At 34.0% G+C, this 22,030-nt stretch overlaps 1 protein-coding gene across 1 annotated transcript in view; it reads left to right on the top strand.

Moving 5' to 3' along the window:
- The window catches only part of Cad86C (Cadherin 86C), a 126,549-nt gene extending 108,876 nt beyond the window's left edge, over positions 1-17,673 (top strand). Inside the window, exons 3-16 of the mRNA XM_053756387.2 lie at positions 575-765; positions 1,336-1,580; positions 2,286-2,369; positions 3,818-3,943; positions 4,801-4,959; positions 5,226-5,331; positions 10,852-11,044; positions 11,694-11,937; positions 12,174-12,759; positions 12,850-13,201; positions 13,707-13,977; positions 14,059-14,189; positions 14,620-14,949; positions 15,054-17,673. Of these exons, the coding sequence (XP_053612362.1) occupies positions 575-765; positions 1,336-1,580; positions 2,286-2,369; positions 3,818-3,943; positions 4,801-4,959; positions 5,226-5,331; positions 10,852-11,044; positions 11,694-11,937; positions 12,174-12,759; positions 12,850-13,201; positions 13,707-13,977; positions 14,059-14,189; positions 14,620-14,949; positions 15,054-17,523 (5,488 nt within the window). The 3' untranslated portion in view covers positions 17,524-17,673. The remainder of the gene's footprint in view (positions 1-574; positions 766-1,335; positions 1,581-2,285; positions 2,370-3,817; positions 3,944-4,800; positions 4,960-5,225; positions 5,332-10,851; positions 11,045-11,693; positions 11,938-12,173; positions 12,760-12,849; positions 13,202-13,706; positions 13,978-14,058; positions 14,190-14,619; positions 14,950-15,053) is intronic.
- The last annotated feature ends 4,357 nt before the right edge of the window (positions 17,674-22,030 follow it).

The raw sequence follows: 22,030 nt of genomic DNA, 5'->3' as shown, positions 1-22,030 counted from the left end.
CGAATATTTTTCTTTTTTATGCTTATCGGGCTTCGAGACATCACAGCCGCAAAAAAAACACGACGAGGATGAGAGTTCGATTGACTGTGTGATATATACCTTGCATCCGTTGTTAAGAAATAAAGAATCGAGACTACGAAAACCAATGATTTGTCAAAATCTACGTAAGATTGAAGAAGCCATAATTTCGCTGTGTAGTCAGTGTTGCAATTCTATTTGCGCTGTAATTTCTCACGATACATCACATAGATAGAGAAGTGTAAAAAGACTACTAGAAAACAAAAGCTTGCGATTTCTATTCTTAGTTGTATCGTAAATAGGTTAGCACCGACATCGGTGCAGGGCACAATTTTATTTTTCAAAATAAACAAGTTTTCGGTTTTCGGATTTTAATGCTCTAACTTCAAGTCCATAAAGTACCTGAAATTAGAGTATCAAATCTTTTTCTGCCTTGAAACTTAGTCATAGTACTGATGTATCATTTGAATCCTTACCTGTTGCGAACTATACGTGAACTAAGTTCCGAGCATAACATGGACATTTTTTAACGTAGTTTTATTTTTATTGTTCCCAGGATGACGTTTGCCTCTACCGTGGTGTTGCTATGCCTAGCATGGGGCGCCCGGGGCGGCGACCCAGTGTTCGATCCCAGCACCCTGATGAGACTCGTCCTGGTGCCAGCTGATGCTGCAGTGGGTTCCGTCATCTACAGGGTCCGAGCATCCGACCCTGATTTTGACTACCCGCTACATTTTGAGCTTGTTGGTAAGAACTAGCACCTTGCTTTGGGCGATGCTACTTATGATTGATAAAAGCCAGTACATATAGAAACTGGAGTAAGATCAAAGGACGTAGGTACATTTCGATAAGAAATGTGCACACATACGCTACTAAAAGTAATGGCTAAAAATACGGACGTAAACAACTTTAATCGGCTTTTATAGATAGGACTTTCTGTTATTCTGCAGCTATATCACCATTGCAATTGAAAATAAATAAAAGAAGTACATTTTAATGATATTAACCACAAACATCTAAACATTTTCCCGACATGCTGAATGATGGTACAGTGGGTTCTGTCTTCTAAAAGGGACCGCGATTCCGAACCTGATTTTTAACTCTGGAAACCACAAAATTGGAACAAAAAAATTGCTTGTCTGTTCATGAAAAGACATGTATTGATTAATAATTTCGTAGTATAATTATGGAAGGTTAATAGGTAATGGTTTTTTTAAACTTTTCGATCTACCATAAGTGTTATCTCTATGTTATGTGCTAACACATGGATATGTGAGATATGTTCATTATGCTTTAAATTATATATTTTATACTCAGGTCAATGGGGTCGTCTGGACATCGGCGTGGAGTCGCTGCCGTGCACCCGATACAACTCGGTCTGCCAAGCCAACATCATCCTGTTGAGAAGACTGGAGCCTGGACGATACGTGGACTTCAGGCTGTCAGTCAGAAACACCAGAGGGCGCAGCTCTTGGATCGCCTGCTCTATCACCGGGACCAACGCTACTACCCCACGGGAGAAGATATTTCCTCATCAGCCAAGCATTGTTTTAGTACCAGAGGTTAGAATTTTCTTCTGACTTTCATAACTCTGTTATAAGTCAGAAATTTCGTGTCTATAAATTCTAGATAAGACGTGAACTAAGAACAGTTGCAAAGAGACTCAAGTAATTCTATCACCGAGAAAAAATTCAAATTACTCCGAATCCCAAGATTTGAATGTAATAACATTTTCAATAAACTTATTTTATTGGCTGATTTAAATCGAATATTACATGCCTCCATTGTGGTTTCCTTACAGTTTTATACCATTATCATTTACGTCCTTCGTCTCAGCCTTTGGCACCAAGAGTCAAATGGAGTACACTGAGCAGATTATCCAGTATCCATGTGTAAAAAGCACCTGTCTCGCACAGGCAACAAATGAGGCGTCTCCAGTGATGCGATATGATTGATGATGATGACTCACCATGTGTTCGAATTAACCGCAATATTTTAAGTGACGTATATTTATGAAAAATTAGGAGCTCATAGTTTGGTGTTGACGAAAATTTAAATTTCTATACTATATAATTGTGGTTGACTGCTACAATGAGATGGACAAATTGGAACCGATATTTATATATAGCTAAGTCATATTCACAAATATGAGTAGAGTGAACGAACATTTAATTTTTTTGCTTGGACACTAAATTCTGGAACAAGATCTATGCAAACTGTTTTAAGCATCCAATATTATAATTTAATTTATTTTTTAATTTCCTCAGGACGCAAAGCGTGGGACAGATCTAGAGATCGTTATAGCGAGAAAAACTCCACTCTCGCCGAAACCTTTGGAGTTAGAACTGTGGGTAAGTTGATCTGGTCATTTGGAATTGTTCTTAAACACTTAGACACTCGAGTCTCACTATAAATAGTGAGACTCGATTGTCTAGAGTGAGACGAATTGAGTCTAACAAAACTATAGTCAATTAAAATTAAGCTGTAACTCAACTTTACCAATTTTATAGTTACACTATGTTAATACGACTTAATCAACATATACTACACAAAGTTTACACTGCATAATCTACCACCTACTTCGTATTTGCCAGGATTAAACGTTTAATTAAGTTTGCTTAATTTGGAATATATCTCTGTCGTTTTAGTAATGATTTTACGTTGACGCCTACTTGAAATTGTATGTTTGTTTATGAACCAACGGTGATGTCTTATATCTGGAGTTCTGGAAATGTATAAACATGAACTGATTTAGTACTGTTTTGATGAATATTGGAATACTAATTATAAATAAATTAAATCATCACAAATGTCATATCTAACAAAAAATGTACATATACCTAAATCTATTCTTTGTAGCTTGTTAAAAATAAAATTAAAAGGTTTTGATCGCGGTGAAGAAAAACATCGAGAGGAAGCCTGCATTCTAATTTATGATCCATCAGGTAGCCGTAATGTGTGAAATGTAGAAGGTAATGGCAAACCTCTCTACAGGCATGTGTGTTACATTCCACATAATGTCCACGATGTCGTCCTGAGAATTACGATTATAAGAAAAAGTAAAAATAAAGTTTTTTTTTTACTGTGTCTGGGTCAAGATTTTTTATTAAAATAAATTGGTAATTACGTTATGAGAGTGCAATACAGTGGTCTTAGTAGAGGTAGGCATATCCAAAGAGGTTGTTCAATTATAAGGCATTAAGAGGAGCCGTGTTAAATTCTCACAACCGTGGAGAATGCCAGACAACAACCAGGTTTTATCGACCACTTAAATGTTATACCTGATGGAGCCTTGTCCTTACAATACAATACAGTGGAAGTAGCATAGAATGCTCGCTTCATGCGTAATATAATAAATGAATAATAATAAATAATCTTTATTGCATCTAAAAGCCTTCAATTACATTTGCTGGAGTTTGAAGTCACCTTTTAGGCAAACTATGTATAGGATAGTGATTCAAAATAAAAACCTAGTAACTATCGTATTATTTTGAAATAGTTTTATTTTTTTTATTTTTTTTCTTTTTCTTCTAGTAGGTAAGTCTGTATCAGTTGCTATTTCTGTATTATTTATTTTTGTATGCTATATGTATGTATTCAATTGCGTCGACGCATTGCGCGGCACGCATTGCCGCTCCGTTGTTTTACATATAGGCGCATAAATTTAGCTTACTCTGGATACAATTTTTCTATAGCATAAAAGCATAGTTATTAAGTTTTACTATATATTATATGCATATTTTTACTGTATGTGTGTATATGTTTCTTACTTTATTTTCATGGATAAATAATATTCCAGGGTTCGCCTCTATTCGCCATACGACAGCGCCGCGTGTCCACGGAAAACACTGAAGGCACGATATTTCTGGTCGGTCCCTTGGACTTCGAGGCTCAGTCGATGTACCACCTAACTCTTCTAGCCGTGGTGAGTTATTTAATTTATTAGCTAGTCTTAACACGGGAAAAATTGTAACAAAGTACAATTTTTAGATAGATAATACTTATTTGTATCTACAAATACATAAATACAAATTTAAGGTACAGAACAGCACAGCATCCACAGCATACCCTTTTTAGTGTATTTTTGTTTTTAAACATTAAAAATACTCTTATCGTGTACTTACTTACATGTAAACCAGACGTGCGTCCATCAAATTTCAACGATAAAATAATTCATGTAATTCTGATATCGTATTTTTTTCTACTTTTGATTTGAAATATACGAGGCTAAAATAAAAGTTCTTGGCACCATTGTTATATATTAATTAAAGAAAAAATATCCGTTTTTCTTTCCCTTATTATGTGCACACAATCTTAGAATTAAGCGGGCCATCTGGACCCCTTCGTCCCCATTCGTGTGTTGATATTGTTAACCTACTTCACTTCAATTAGTTGAAAACCCAACCATAATAAGCTCTTCTAATTTCGGTCAACTGCCTTTGAGGAAAACCCTAAATATGGTCACGAGACATGCATATGTACTCTAATTAACGTTTTTATAACACTTTTATGCATAAAAGCTTACTTAAATGGCTGTAATTGAAGTGGAAAAGGCGATAATAACCAATTTACGTAACTATTATGATTATGTTTGCGAAATAGACAAAGTTTCACTTTTTTATAATTAAATTTTTATGAATTACTTTTCTCTTTATGGTGTTACGACACATCAATATACATAGCTAAGAACTTGTATCAAAAATAAGGTACCTATCTACTTATCTCATATAGTCACTAATGATTAGTCTTCTCAATCTTATGATTGTGGTTTTTTTTTTGTAGGACCCATATGTAGAAGTGGGCAAGGACACCCGTAACATTGCCGGCATAGAGGTGGTGATTGTGGTGCAGGATGTGCAGGATATGCCTCCAGTGTTCACGTCGGCACCGCCTATCACCCATCTACCTCGGCAGGTGACGCCAGGAGACATCGTTGTGAAGGTGTGTGATTTCGTGGGAATTTCAAATGGGGTGTGATAGTACAGATAAATTTATTTATCGAAAAATAACGAAATTTTTAATTTATAATAAATATTATCCTCCCTATTTTTCGCAATAAAAAAAAGAAAAAATCCGAAACGAGAGCTAGCGTCTTCTATTCTGCGAGATGGTGCACTTACGAGTCTCGCGATTCTAGGCTCTGACAACTTTTAATGGGATAAATATGTGATATTATGAATTTTCAGTGGTTGTATTTTGTTTAATAGGTTCGTGCAGAAGATGGAGACAAGGGGGCGCCGAGGCAGATCAGATATGGGCTGGTGTCTGAAGGGAATCCTTTCACTCCGTTCTTTAATATCAACGAAACTACAGGTAAGTTATTGTACTTTAATTGCAGGATTTTATAAAATATATACGAGGTGATAAGGCATGATATCTTGGATAGAAACTTTATGCGAAAATGTTCAACTGAAACTAATCGACTTTTCCGTCGATATTCACACGTGAGTGATTTTTCATTAATAATGAAAAGTACACGAATTACTAAATACTAAAGACAGCCTGAAGGTTTATAGACAGACTATGGCTAAAACACGTAGCACCTCATTGCGACACGTCCTCTCCTTTCTTCACATGATACACGATATAGAAAAAGAGAGCATGTGGGCGGTAAATAACGTGTTACGTATATATGTTTTGCGGACATGAGATGCTCGTAGATATATATATTTTAAACGCCAAACGACAACTTCATACCGAAAGGTTTCAAGTAAACTTATTTGCACAATGCTTGTCGTAAAGGTTGCATTTTAGTCCTGGTGTAAAGGTCATTCATTAGAACTCACGAGGAGCGGTGGGTCACTGCCTTTATAACGACCGGTCAATTTACCCCATTTCGTAGGGCTGCCAACCGTAATTAACTTTAATGTGTGTTTTTATTTTCATACTTTGCATAAGGGATTGCAAAAATGTTATAAGATAAAAATCACAATGTACAAACGTGTTGTCAGGATTTGATTTTTAATCAAATTAAACTGGAGGTTCTTCTCGTATTCGATATACCTACCGCTTGGATTGAATCTAATTCTACCAAGAAGTTCTCCATATGTCGAGCAACTCTTAGTTTCGTCTACCTCGGCCCACCCCGTAATGGACATTATACTGTGTGTATACGTATGTTCCAAAATAATATTCATAACTTTTTATAAAAAACTACATAAACACGCAAAAGTAATTTAATAGGGGGCAATCATATCTTTGCAGTGGTAAATCTGTTTAATCAAAGATCCTTTCAAATTAAATCTCAAAATGGACCATTAAATCACATTCAGGTACCATTTTTTTCTTTTCTTAAATATAGTTTTATATAAGGATGAAAGCTATCTGTCGTTTTTGGTTCATGTGTGACAAGTCTATTGGCAAGAGTTTCCAAACTTTTGTCAATGATTTTGTTAGCCATAACACTAATGTTCCCGTCAACCCGGTCGGCAGCCCTTTCTTGAAATTTGTAAAGAATTCAACCCTAAGAAAGCGGTGGCGTTGGCGTGAGGCAACATTATAAATGGGACTATATAAATCCAGCCAACCTACTAATAAAGTTGTGTGCTACCAACAGTTTATGAGATTGTGTTTACTTTTGTATGTTTGGTATTTTATACGGACTTGCCATTTTGGTTTTTACCTAAATTTGTAGAAGTTCGAGCAGGAATTTTTATTTTACTTCTATTTTCATATAAATGTAACTTTGCTATACATATTTTGATAGTGAACTTTATTCTACTATTCCAATACTAGTAGCCCACGTTTCTCAATTTTTAGGTTATTATTTTTTATTATTTATTCTAAGTAAAACATTTTTTTAAAGTGTATGAAGAGACTCAGAGCACAACCCAATTATTTCAAGTGTCCATTAATTTGATTAGAAAAGTGTCTTATAAATATGGAATCGCCTTGGCCCCGAGTGTTCTGGGTCAGCGGGGTTTCCCCGATACCATCAGAACGTCCGACTTCGGAGGCTTCCGTAGGATATCCTATTTCTTTATCGCCCGCCACTCAACCTTGCTTTACTTAGCTCGAAGTTCTTTGTAATTGTAGAAAACTGTAAAATGCCTCTTTTACACCACTCTTTTGTAGTGTTTTGTTTCAAACAACGGCTCCAATTTTAAATGTTTGATTTCTTTTTTTATTTAAGCTATAGGTGACGTGGCCAGTAGTTCGAAATAATGGCCAGAATTTAGTATGAGATATTTACTATTAGACCAATCTAATAGTAAATATCTCGGTACATAACAAATTGTCTATACATACTCGGTTATATAATCGCGCTTCCCTTTGTGTTCAAATGCCGCCTCGTAATGTTATGACCAACATTTCCTTATATAATATTTGGATATTATGTGTAGATATTTTCTGATGATGTCTAATGGGGCAGAAAGGTACTGAAAAACGCCACTTAGGACACTCACCGACCAAGTGGTCGGATGAGACTCTTTCTAGCTAAAATAATGATGATTTAGTTAGTTCAGTCACAATGATTTACTTACTCTACAAGACTTGAATAAAATAGTAAATAAATAGTGATAAAATAAATAATTACTTTTTGGGAAAATATTAAAAATAATTGCTGAAACAAACTCATCATGCAATAGGCGAAATAAAATATATGATACCATTAATGTTTCCAAAACTTGGTGAAACTTTAGCAATTTACAGAACAATTAACAACAAAGTCAATTAAAACTTAATTTGTTTTTCCTGATATAATTGCTTCTGTAGCAAAATGTGAAAACACTAACATTTCATGTCGAAATATAAAGTTTTCAGTAATTTTAGTGGAAATATTTAATTTGTGTTTATATTACCACACCATATTACTTTGTAACTAAAATAACACAAAACTTTTGGTTAAGACAAAATACTAAGTAAATTTTGTCTCTAGTTTCCCAGAGCTAAATTAATAAAACTCCTCAGCGCTTTCTCAAACTCGCGAGTTCCAAGTTTCTTTTGCGGCTGCGGCGACCCGAAGCCCAGGGTCTAAATAAAAATAAACATTTAAATTTTCAAGATTCGAAAGTGATTAATTTTATGACCGGCGTCGACCAGTCTGTTATATCTCTTTATAATGTTATTATTGTTCTTTTACTGTATTTATTTTTATTTTTTGTATAAAAAAGGATATTATAGCATGGGAACTACACCCCTTTACAAGATTTTGGTGTGAAATAATAATAAAAAATCGTTTTATTAACGTGGAAAGTAAAAAAAAACCTTCCGTTAAAAAGCCGTTATAAAAAATTTACATCATTTACGTGCGTACATTATTCGATACATTTAACAATGACTTTTTAAAGAAGTCTTATTAGATTACTGAGGTTAATATATAAGTCTGTGGATTACAGTCACCTAACTCGAACAATCACTTCCATACATATACAATAATACATTATTGCACACAGTTGACCGGTTTCAAAAGCGAAAAATCAACTACATTTTGCGAGTACAAGTTGAAGTCTTACTAACCGCATAATAGCTCATTAGAGCGAGAGCAACCGCTGTCTCGCGGTAGACCATTGTTTGCAAGGCTGCCTTCATAACATCACTTCCTTCGGACCAGTAGCTGACAATAGCCAGTTCCGACATTATCAGCTATGCTAAAGAACCGTTAAAACGTGAATTATTCACAATGGGATAGTTTAATGACAAGTATGGCGATGGCGGCGAGAAGTGGAGGAGATAAAGTTAGGAAGCCCATCTAGGCACCTCCGCTTATTTGGTCGCGAAAGTAACCGGAAAGAAATGTGAGAGAAGTAGATACCTACTTATTGAGAGCTTCAATTTTTCATGTCTCTGTCAATTTGCAAGAAAAATATTAGTGCGAGATTTTCGGTGATTTGAAGCTAAATACTTGAAGATAACACGTACGTATACAATGGAAAAGTAAATACTTCCTGACTACTGAAACGAAAATACTTGACTTTTATTTTAGCAAAGATTATATCTCATTGTACTAGACATGCAAGTTTTTTTATAAATAGTATAAATAGTTTTATAAAAGCAAGTAGTTATAAATTATAACTAATGTTATAAATTATAACTACTTGCCGGACAAACTCGACCAATGTAAACTGTTGTTCTGTACATTGTAGACTATACTTTGCGTAAAATATAAAATAAATTTAAACTTTATTTTTTTTTTAAATTTAACGCAAATTATACTGACTCATCTATATGACTGACTCTCTGTAGTATTTAGACGAACCTATATTGTTAATTACAGAATAACATCGCATTGAAAAAAGTTTATAGTTGAGTCGATAAAACTATTACTGATTATAATAACCGGTCTTTATGACTCAACAAATATTATTTTTAATTATTAATTATTTTGTCGTACTATAACGGGGGAAAAAACTGATTTTGAGTTAAAATACAAAAATGGTCGTGAAGTCTTAAGCGTGCGCCTTCCAATATGGGTTTGCATAGTTTTGAATTTATCTCATTAATCAACTCACCTTATACGACCAACTTAAATAATCGAGATTCAGTCTGAATACCAAAGTGCAGATAATAGGCGGCTAAGTCTGTTCATACAGTGCCAATTAAATGACAAACTTTAGGGGCATAAATTTTAGGAATTCAGGATAGGTTTTGGGTAGCTTATAGAATTATGTTCGTGTAGGTCTTGTGAATTTTGATTGGACCATTTATAAACACACCATTGTGAATAGAAATGTTTTTTTAATGACGTGACCAAATATATTTAAATTGAAATACATAGGTACACACGAGTATAATAATCTTGTCTTTGTCTAAAAAATTAGTAAATATCGAGTTTGAAACAAAAATAATGCATAGGTTAATATTGATCGGTATTAGGTACTTTACAATTTATTTAAGTGAAATAGAAAAAAAGCTCCGAGAAAATATCTCGATATCGACACGACAGCACATCTCTCTCATTGCTCTTGAACATTTATTTTTTGTTTATTACCAAATTATTTTTAAATTTAATTTTTATGACGATGACCAAATGCCGAGTCACCAAAATCACTCGCAGTCTTCAAAGATACTACTTAACTATAATTTATTAATGAGGTGCTAATTTGCCCTGTCACCAAGACCGAGCAGTGTACACTTTGTATGTTAATTAACTACATTTTTATCACTGACAATTTGACATGAAAGTTTAATGAGAGAGAACAATGATGTAAGGACATGTTAAAAGTACGCCGTGATTTAATGGAATCGTTGAAACAAAAGGTTAAAAGTTTGAGATACAAGAACAATATTTTGTGTTTGAATAATGAAACATCATTTCGTAAAGTTAAAATAGCTGACTAATTTTTCCCTGCTATTAATAAATGCTCTCGCATTTATTAATATTAAATGCGAGAGTATTTATTAACCGCAGGGAAACAAATGAGTGAACATTGCGTATGTACCTAGTTTATACGAGAGTATAAACTAGGTACATACGCAATGTTCCCTCATTCACACGAATTCAATGTTCATGCACTCGCATCGGCATAGGTAGGTCTGAGTTCGGCGATACGGTAACGTGTAGCCAGTAACTATGCGTGAAGGCCATCTACCGGTGTTCTATCGAACTAAAATCGTACTTATCTCCTGTATTTTTTCTATACGAAACCCTGACAAAGGTTATTTAATATCGTATGATACCAAAAGATGGCGGGTAAATAAAAAACAAAACTGATTTATAAAAAAATTAAAAGTCGTGATATTTACATACATTGATTTCGCCCATAGAGACCAATATATATTTTTTTGATCTATAAGTTTGATCCATTCATTGGCAGTCTTTTAATTTTTAATTTTTCTAAATAAATGGTCATTTTATTATTTTTTTATTTTGTTTTATATGATAATTTCCAGGAGAGGTAACCCTGGAACGGCCTGTAGAAGAAATCGCAGCAATCTCCCACGCCGGGACACCCATCCTGCTCACGGTGGTAGCTGAGGAGGTGCGGCTGTCCAGGGAGGAGCCCGAAGCCATGTCTTCCACAGTCCAGCTCGCCTTCATATTGCCTGAACGGGAGAATTCGCCACCGTACTTTGAGAACCAGTTGTAAGTACTTTTTAGCCATAAAAAACAGTTTAATGCCAGCTCCACACTGTCGCCGATTTCAGAATATTAGTTAATGAGTGCTATATTTACCGCATTGAAATGAAAATGAAAAAGCAATGTTTACAGCCAAAGTTTGTCAAACTGTTCGACGACAGTGTGGAGCCGGCATAATAAAGAGTATCACGCAATAGTATAAATATAGGGTGTAATATTTATTACTTTTGCCAGATCTATTTCTGATATTAATTAATGCCAAACGTAGTGTATATTATGTACATACAAACTATGACTACTTTTCCTTTTTCTTTAATCCAAACCAATCATTCAAAAGTCTAATCGAAATCTACAAGGTAAAATTTGGATTTCTTAAAATGCTACAATCTACTGGTATTGGCTGTAACAACTATTACTTATTGAGAAGAAATGCCGAAAGAAACTCAATTAATGTCTAATAATATATATTTATATCTCATTGTGGAAAACATTAAAATGACTGGAAGTTTATATAGGTATATTAAAAAAAATATATAAATTGACAGGAAATTATGTAAAGGCGTTTTTTACGCAAGTCACTGAGTAGGATGAGTTATTTCTTTTGTAATTATTTCAGTTTCTTTTAGTTCTAAAACATTCCATTTCGTATTTTCAGCTACATCAGCTACTTAGACGAGAATGCTCCTCAAGGTACCGCGTTGACCTTCAACGACCCCTACATCCCTCAAGTGAACGACAATGATGCTGGCAAGAATGGCGTCTTCTCTCTCTCACTCGTAGGCAACAATGGAACCTTCGAGATTTCACCAACTGTGGCCGAGAGACATGCTCAGTTTATCATCAAAGTCAGGGATAATACGATGCTGGACTTTGAGGCGCGAAAGTCAGTGATATTTCAGGTAGAAATAAATTATTTTTATACTTTACTAGTAGTTAATGTTATAATATTAATTATACAGTAATGTTAAATTCTCCTTCTGGGCTCCGATGATCAATGACGAAAGTAACCGAGAAAACGCTCAGATGAGAGAGATAAATAAATATAATAGAATATAGCTATACCTGCCGAAATAGAAAAACATTTTAATTTTTTATTTTAATCTCATAATCATAAAATATATTGTTTCTTTTTCAGATTTTAGCTCAAGAACTCGGTCCAGCAACGAACCTTTCAGTTACTGCAAATGTAACTGTATATTTAAACGACGTGAACGATAACCCGCCGGTGTTTTTGGCACAGTCGTATGACGTGGAGCTCCCGGAAAACGTGACAGCTGGCACCAGAGTTGCACAAGTTGCTGCTGATGATGTCGACACGGGAGCGTTTGGAAAAATTCAATACACTGCCATATTAGGATATCTAAATACTTCTCTATATTTAGATCCTATTACAGGGTTGATAACTGTGGCTACCGATAACCACGGCTTCGACCGTGAAGCAATGCCAGACTTGCATTTTTTAGTAGAGGCTAGAGATAACGATGGAGTAGGATTAAGAGTAACAGTGCCATTAATTATTAAGTTATTAGATGTAAATGACAACCCACCAGAATTCGAAAAGTCTTTGTACGAATTTGTACTTACACCTAGCTTAAATAATTTCACGTCAGCAGCTATAGTAAAAGCAGTTGACAAAGATGCAGAGCCACCAAACAATGTAGTCAGATATGAAATTACACAAGGGAGTTCTGTAGGAAAATTCGCTATTAATGAAGAAACAGGTAAGGTTTTATGTTTTTCTAACGATAATCATTATGATTTATAATCTGTTTAATAAAAGTAATTTGATTTTGTTACATTTAATTTTTCAGGTGAATTGTATCTTTTAGAAGCATTAAAAAGAACGAAGAAACAAAATGTTCATAGACAAAAGCGTCAATATGATTCTACACAGGAGAACGACATCTTTGTTCTGACAGTAAGAGCTTATGACCTCGGCATTCCAAGGTTACACTCATCTACTTCAGTGAAAATTTATCCACCAGAAAGTAAAACTAGGACAATGTCCTTCATAGTACCTGGTGCAAATCCAGATAGACAGAAATTAGAAGAAGTACTAAGTACACTATCTGGTGGCAAGGTTACTATAATTGACATTAAGCCATATAAAGGACGAGACAATGGTGCTACAGATATAAGTGGTCAGGAGTCTAGTCAAGACAAGTAAGTTTTCTTTAAGTTTTTTTAAGTCAGATATTTTTATTAGTCTGTGGAAGAACTTACTTAAGTATAACTGATAGAAAATTATACATAAATTTATATTTAAAAAATGGTAAGCCATAGTAAGGCATAATAGGGACCAACACTGTTTGAATGAGTTTCTTTCGGCATTTCTTCTCAGCAGTGGTCGTTCCGAAATGCTAGTAGTTTGTAGCTTTGGTAAACATATGAATATAGAATATGACATGAAAAAGTGCCTGTGAAGGCCTAATTTCTGAATAAATGATTTGATTTTGATTTTTACATTTTCTTTATTAATCAATAAGTGAAGCATCTTGCCACAGTTGCCACCCATTTATAAACCGTAATTTAGAAAAAAAACTTAATTACAGGCCTTATATTGCTATTAAATATTTTTAAAAGTTTAATAGAGTTAATGTCTAAGCTAAATTTAAATTCATAATATTTATACAATCGTTTCTAATGTATAATTTAAAATCTATTTCAGAAGCGAAGTTATTGCTGTTGTGAGAATGTCAGAAAATACAGCAATTAACGTTGCGAAACTTCAAGAACAACTGTCTAAAAATGTTACAATATATTCAAATGGTGCTGGTAATACCTTCAATACTGGATCAGGATCTAGCAATGGAAATACGCAAACAACAAAAAATACAGAATCTAATGGTAGTAATTCTAACACAGTTTCTGGTTCGGAAAATAATAGTGGAGGATCTAACCAAAATAATCATGCAGCTACCGTTGATAATAGTGACTCTGTAAGTCAATTTGTATAGAAAATGAAATTATAATTTATATTGTTTTAAAATGTACTTTATTTTATTTTATACTCATTTCAGGGTTTATACCGAGCTGAAAGCCGTCTTCTATTTTGGTTGTTGATATTATTGGCTATATTAGTAGCTCTAATATTACTATTGCTCATATGTTGTTGTATTTGTGAAGGATGTCCTCTATACATGCCACCAAGGTAAATAACTAAGATTACTTAAGATTACTATTATAGCACCTTTATTAATTTCTACAAACATGGCTTCATCACGAAATTCACAACAACTATTTATTTACAACATCTTTTACATTCATCCTTCATTTATTATTTGTTAATTTACCTTTTCTGTTATTAACAGACTAAAATGCACCAACTAATTTCTACGTGCATGTTTTCACTACGCTTTACTCCGTTAAATTTAGGTAACTACTTTCTGTTATTTATTTTAAATATCTTTTAACACATCACTATTCAATGTCAAAAATAATTAACACATATCGCATGCGTTTTTATTTTATTCGCATCAATAACTGTGTGCACAAAATAACTCTTGATTTTATCAGTTGTATTATACTTATAAGTTATAACAAAACAGCTAGGTACATAGATACCCATTAATAAATTCTAGGAAAAGAGTGATACGTGTCAACTCCACAGAGGACGACGTGCATTTAGTTGTACGCGACAAAGGAGTTGGGAGGGAAAACAAGTCGACGCAAAATTTAGAAAACAAATCTATACAAGCAACTGATTGGAGAAGGAGGGAGGCTTGGAGCGCTGAACAGGCAGACTTAAGGACGAAACCGACACAATGGAAATTTAATAAGAGAAATTATAGATCTAGAGATCCACACTCTAAGCCTGCATCAACCCCAGGCGATTTACGACAGGACTTTGTCCATGCTGCAGAAGATAATGATTATAGATACAACAACGAAAGACAATCTTTTCGAATGAGGTATGAAATAAATTCTTAATCTAATATTCAGTTTACATGTATATCTTAAATATTTTATTAACCTTGAAATTTATTGTTTGTAATTTATAATTTCTATGTTACAGAGATGGTCCGAACGTAATTTACACAAAGGAAATGCAGCTTCAAGAAGCATTTGCTAATAAACACAAAGAATACATTGAAGATCTGGAAAATGGGTATGATAGAATTGCAACATTACATTACCAACACAGAGATCATGATAACGATTCTATACGTAGGCATGAAATCGACCGTGGATCTGATGTTGGCATCATTCTTAAGTCTGATGTGGATAAAACTAATAAAGATAAGACTGACAATAAAATGAAAGCAGAATATCAGGAAAAAGGACATGCTCCATCTTCACTTGGTAGAGATCAGTTTTTCATTAAAGAAGGCAATACTGAAATTCTACGTCTTGTAACACGTGGCAAAAACGAGGAAGAAAGATATATTAATTTACCTGTAAATCAACAACGGCCGGTGACACTTATTCCTCATACACAGTACGTTGTAGTCGATAGTGGTAAAGATCTTTTAATGGAGAGGTTTATAAGGGAACAAGGAGAGGAAGCGAAACAAATAAGAGAACAAATGGATAGAGTACCTACTGAATTAGATCAAGTGATAGATGAAAAAGACGGTAAAATATATATACAAAAATCACAACTAATAAGCGAAGCCCCAAATCAATATAATGAATACTCGAATCTCCCTCCTGAAGTTCCAGGGGCAATACCATTAAAAACAGAATATTTACAAAATCTTTTACAAATGCAAAACAAATCATCCATTCACCAAGAACTATTAGAATCGTCTTTAAGAAAACAAAATGAACTTCTTCATCAAATACTTATTGAACGTGAGCGACTTTTGCATAGTCAAGAAACAGCATCTCAAGTTGAAAGTAAATTAGAAACGCAAAGCTTACCTGGACACTCTGTCATGGCTACTCAGACCGAGTGTCACATTGGAACACAAACAGAACCACAACTTCTCAAACCTTCTAGAAGGAAAGCTAGAAGTGATAATGATTCTTACAGTGAAGATGAGTCTCAAATGATAGTTGAAGATGATGTGAAAAAAGTAGCATGGTTGAAAAGAAAAAAACCTAAAAAGAAAATCAAATATAAAGATCCCCGGCGAAGTGTTAGAGTTTATGATTTGAAAAGAAAAATAAAGACCCCAATAATCGAAGAAAGTGAGGCGTCTCCGTCATTAGAAAGTGAGAAACATGTTAAAATAAGTAAAACTAACGAAAGAGAAGAACATGTAAGAAATTATGGTGACAGAACCAAAAGTACAGTGACAACGTCTAAAAATGAAACAGTTTGTTCTACTCAAATAAAACAAACTGATGGTGATAGAAAACAAAGACTTCGAAAAGAAATTTTAATGGAGATATCAGACTCATTAGATGAAAAAGTGAATTCTGCCAGTAGTGAAAAAAGACAACGTCTGCAAAGACAATCACCAGTTGAGGAGATTCCTAGAAAAGTTTTAGCATTAGAACAAGAGAGTAGTAAAGATAGTGAAAATAAAAGTAGAGCAAGTACTGCATCTAATGATCAACGAAATCTTATATTTTCCCGACAAGGATCATCAACGGAGGCTCGAGAACAAACAGATATTCCATTATCTAAATTAAATTCCCCAAACTTACATGAGTCACCGACTAAAAAAGATAGTTCAAGCGCAGCAGAATCAAGTAACAGAAAAATAGAAGAAGGCAATGAATCTGTAAAATCATCAGATACCTCGAAAAATGCGCAGAAAAGTTTACCAAGGTACATGCAGTGGTATGGTAAGAAATCGTCTAGTGCTGCTCCTGTAAAATCAGACAAAGTTGCACCGAATAAACCCAAAAGACCATCAAAATCAAAAAATGAATCGGACAAAGAAGTAACAAAAGAAGACAAAACCGGTAGGTATGGTAAAATCATGAACAAAGATGAGCCAAAAAAAAACTTCAAAGAAAAAGAAAGTGAATTTATTCACCCACGCCTTTTGAAAGAAGAAAAAGTCACACCGGTTCCCGAAGGACCACTGCCCGATGTCCATCCCTTATTGCAACACTCGGAACATAGATACGAACATCAATATGAAAATCAGAACCCACTGTGTTATATTCAACCCACTCACATTCCTAAATATTTAGGAGCAAAATCTAATGCTCCTGCTCGCCCGTCATTAGACCAACAACCGATTTACGTTAATCAAGATGATGTCAAAAACTGTAGTGGAAGTAGGGAAATTTCTGAGAGTGCTTTAACTCACAGCATATCTATATCGACAAGTTACGATCAAGATACAAAACCTGAACCAGAGGTCCACGTGTCCAAAATTAATATAGGGGGCGATGCCGTACCTGATGTGAGGAGTACTGGCAAGATAGACGATAATGATTCAGGAATTGCTATGAGCACTTTAGTACAAGCGGGTAACTTCAAGAGGCTGCCAATAACAGAAAAGAAGAGCATCTTTACTATAGCATACGACGACGTCCAACAAACAAAACAGTTGCGACCTGATAGTAGTTCGACTTCTTATTAAGATTAATTACTGTATAATAGTATAATATAGTATCATCAGTATTGTGCCTTATTGTTGGTTAACTGTTAATTTTATAATACTAAAACTATGAGACTTAATTGTACTGTAATCCGTCCATTTACGTAAATTTTGTCCTTGTAAATACATTGTACTTACAATCGTGAATTAACTGCCTTATTTTGACGACTGGTATTATTTAGAAGTATTATTTTTGTGTAAATATAAAACATGTTAAATGATAGTTATAGAGGCATATTTAAATTTATTTTAGCCTTGATAATACTCGTGTAAATACTACTTTTTATTATTGATCCCACAAAACATGCTGATACAGTGTGCTATTCTATATTTGTTATAAAATATAAAGTTATATAATATTATACCAATTATTAAAATGTCTAAGTGTTTCATTGTTTCGCCTTTAGTCTGTGCCTAATGCCATTAGTTGCCTTATGCCGTCTGTACATAACCGCGAAAGATTTTGCCAAAATGTGGCGGATTCTGTATTGCTGATTCATTTATTGCTGGTTTTTCAATGCGATATGTAATTAGCTCTAATTGATAAAACCTATCACCTAGTGTATGGCATGGAAGAAGGCAATGGCAAACCACTACATTAAAATTTACAACTCTTACACCTACTTCCATATTACATAATTAATAATAAAAAATATAACATATTAAAATATAACAAATATACATGCATTGTTTTAAAAAAGGTGCTACGAACCACCAAATAAATATTCAGCTCCAGCGCGCTACGCCGCGCACAATAAAATAAAAAATACAAAATATAGAACGCCAATTTTGGACTTATTTTGAGAACTTGATAAATAACTAAATTAAAATTAATGAAAATTACAAGAACCCTTAAAAAGGGTAAATAAATCATGAATCATAAAATAAATAACAAATTGTGTTAAAAAATCTGCCCTATTTCCTTAAAAAAAGGTTAGTTGTAAAAACGTCATTGCTGCCGCACCACCACCGTCACAAACGTAGCACCTTATTTTCGAGTACTAGGCAAACATAAGGTAGCAAGATGTTATCGAATTTCTCGTGCAACACAACGATAATGTTTACTAGTGTGTGTGAGAGGATGTCTTTTTTCTCTTGTATGACGGCAATCACCGTCACGTTAGTGTTGCTATTTCTCTCTAACTCTTGTCTTGTTTCGTTCTTTGGGTGTAGTTCTAGCTATTCAATACTAGATGGCATTAATTTCAGACAATAATTTTTCTTTAATGCTACCGGATTTTTTGAGGTTTATTTATTATCTACTGTTTTATGTTTCATTTATCTATTATGATCGATCTCTAATCTCTATATAACTCTAAATACCTACCTATCTACCTATTTACCGAAACACACGATAGGTACAATATTATTAATTATTGTGCCACTTTTTTCATAGATGGCGCTTTATACTTTTTCCTATTTGATAATTTATTTGACGAAAGTGGTAACTAGATGGATCTAGCACCACACAAAAGTTTAGTTGCAACTGTAATTCCATACTATCACCGAACTCCGAAGTCAATGCACGAACATTGCGTAGGTAGTTTGTATTTTCATTTATTTACCACTACGAAATACCAGCAATGTATGCCAAATCCGTCAGTTTGGCATTTTTTTATTATTGTCGAACTGGCAAGACGAACAACGCAAGTAATTGCCTGGCAAACCATCACCGTCAAAAACATAGCACCAATATGGGATCATATTGAATTTATCATTACCGTGACTGTGCTGTGTTCAATATGGGTACAATCATAATATTTTTTACTGACGGCTAAATAAGCTTCTACTAAATTGTTTCAACGCTCAATCATTCGCATGGCTTCCTTCATTCAGCTCATTTGCACAGAGAAGTGGCGCGGAAAATTATTTCTTTTCATATTCCCATTATTCACGTCTTAAAGTTTTCCATCCGGGAGTTTAGACTGTTTGCCCTCCACCCCGTCTGAAATCCGAATTTTTCTTTCCAATTCTTGTTTATTTAGTCTTGTTTATATTTTTAATGAATGAAATGTAAATATTTGTAAGCATTTTTCATTTGAAACTTATCTATTTATGTTTAATATTTGACCACGGGTTTTCTCCACAAATAGTGTGGGTTAAACTTACAACATCCAGATTGATTGTGAGATAGTTATTAGTACTAGGACCAAATAAATTAGAAGAGGGAAGTTATTCATTTAAAAAATAGTAAAATTTAAAAAGTAGGTAGTAGTATAGGTATTGGAACTATCGAAATAACAACCATGGAATTAGTAGACGTACTCCGTACAACGTAGTACCCACTTAACAGACAATCTACCTACAAACAACGGTAATAACATCGAATAGGGTAAATATAAATCGAATAGTAAGTTATAAATAAGTCTTGGTGACTTTCATGCTGGTTTTCTGGAAATACGGAATGGAATACATCAAAATCACCACAGTAAAAATAATAACAATGAGACAGCCGCAACTTTTATTAAGAAAGTACTAAGGCGACAGAAGCGGACATGAGGTATGGAAATTGTTCTTCCCCGCGGCACTTGCTTTCACAGTCCACTGAGCTGATCATAATAAAAACGCGCGCCGTCGCCTCTGCGCCAAGTTTGACCATAAATTCGGTGGTCGCAACGCTAGGCGAACCGACGGAAAACTCCCTTGAAGGGTGACCACATTTTGACTACCATTTGCTGATCATCCTCTGTCGTGCTTAAAATAACACAACATAACAGTGTTTGTATTATGTATGTAAATAAATTCTAATGTAGCTAAATATAGTTTTCAACAGTTGTACATTACATTTTTTTTTGAGCTGTGCCATTATTGACAGATTTCTAAACGAATTACGTAACTTAACTTCAGAAAAAATACCGAATGTGGATGAATGCAAAATTAATTTTAATATTACCTATTCGATGTATTTTTTTTTAATCATTATATTATAATTTTAATCAACAAATAAATCATAAGCAGTAGGGATTAACACAGACCGGCCTTGGCAAAAATTACATATTTATTTCGATGGTTGCCTAAAGGCTTCATAAATCTTAAATCGGCGTAAATCAAATTATGATGTCCCAAAAAACGGAAACGTATAGCTACCTTAACCTCGATCTGCTTTTAATATAATAATAAATATCAGTACACTACTTTTTTCCAAGTTTTTTTCTCTTTGTTTTCCCCCGGGGCGAGCTATTAAAAAGGTGAGGGCGATGTTTTATGCGATTTTAAGTGTGTAACTGCTCTAATGTCCGTAATATTGTGAGGTCTGCGGGGTCGCGATTTTTTTTTCGTATTCTGCTAAGAAGACTTCGAAGGTATACTAGCTTGGTAAGTACCTACTTCTTTCTTTACAAAAAAAATATATAACTTTTAAATATGATGTCATAAAAGTGGACTTATGCCATATGGCATTCTCTACCAGTCAACAACTAGACCAAACAGAGATAGCAAGGATGTGCAATAGTGCATTTCACAAAACTCAATATAAAACTATTTCCTATATTAATTCAAACAGAAATCTGTTTGAATTAATAAGTTTTTATTTTTTTTAAAATAATGAATTTTTATTAACAGATAAAGAAACATTTGTTTAAAGTTATATTATTTTATATTTCATGTACAATAAATACATTCCAAACGACACAGTGGTTAATGTTTAAAATATAATTTCTTATGAAATTCGTTCAGAACATTAATAATATCTCAGGGCCTGGCCTGACTGTCGGCTGATACCTCTCATTAGGAAGGGTTAACTTGAAGTATCATTGCCATTTATTAATGGTCAAGTACAACCCTAGCACAGCCGCGTCGCTCAAGTTAGGAGTTTTACGCCCAGTTTTTGCCCAGTTTCATCCCGAAAAGTTGGGCGCAAACCCAACTAGACGATGGGTTTGAGACCGACTGTTTGGGAAGAAACTGGATAAATACTGGCCATAAACCCATCTCTGGTTAGGACCGATCTGTAAGTGAATTATTAAATTGGCGTCATTTGTTTTGAGTGCATTGGAAATTATTTTAATAAAATTGAATATAGGTCCAAACATGACGTATCAAAGAAATACCTTTTATGAAAGGTCGGCTATATATTATCGCGGTGCAGTTTGCCGAACTATACAGATTTAGTATACATTGTTGGTTTTTTATTGCGGTAAATTTTTATTTACCGCTTTTGCTCTCATACAAACTACGCAATGTTCATGCATTAGCGTCGACTAATCTCGAGTTCGTGTAATCAAAACTCATACATTGAGATTTCCCTATATAAAATAACAAAGTCGTGTTTCTCGTAAATAAAAAAAAACAATTAGTCAAGTAAAACATTAATTAGAGCAAGAAAAAATTAATAACTCTCGCAATGAATTGTGAACGGCAAAAATTGACACTTATTGCTTTCCGAGTTTGCCTGAGGAAAATTTGTGCGTGCCAGTTTTGTCTGATAGTTTGGACCCACATAAAATTTTATTTTACTATTTATGGATAAATAAGACAAATTTTTATGCAA

The sequence above is a fragment of the Plodia interpunctella genome, chromosome 16 (genome assembly GCF_027563975.2).
Source record: "Plodia interpunctella isolate USDA-ARS_2022_Savannah chromosome 16, ilPloInte3.2, whole genome shotgun sequence".
NCBI lineage: Eukaryota > Metazoa > Arthropoda > Insecta > Lepidoptera > Pyralidae > Plodia > Plodia interpunctella.
The sequence above is the reverse complement of the archived record's forward strand: the minus strand, read 5'-3'. Positions and strand labels throughout refer to the sequence as shown.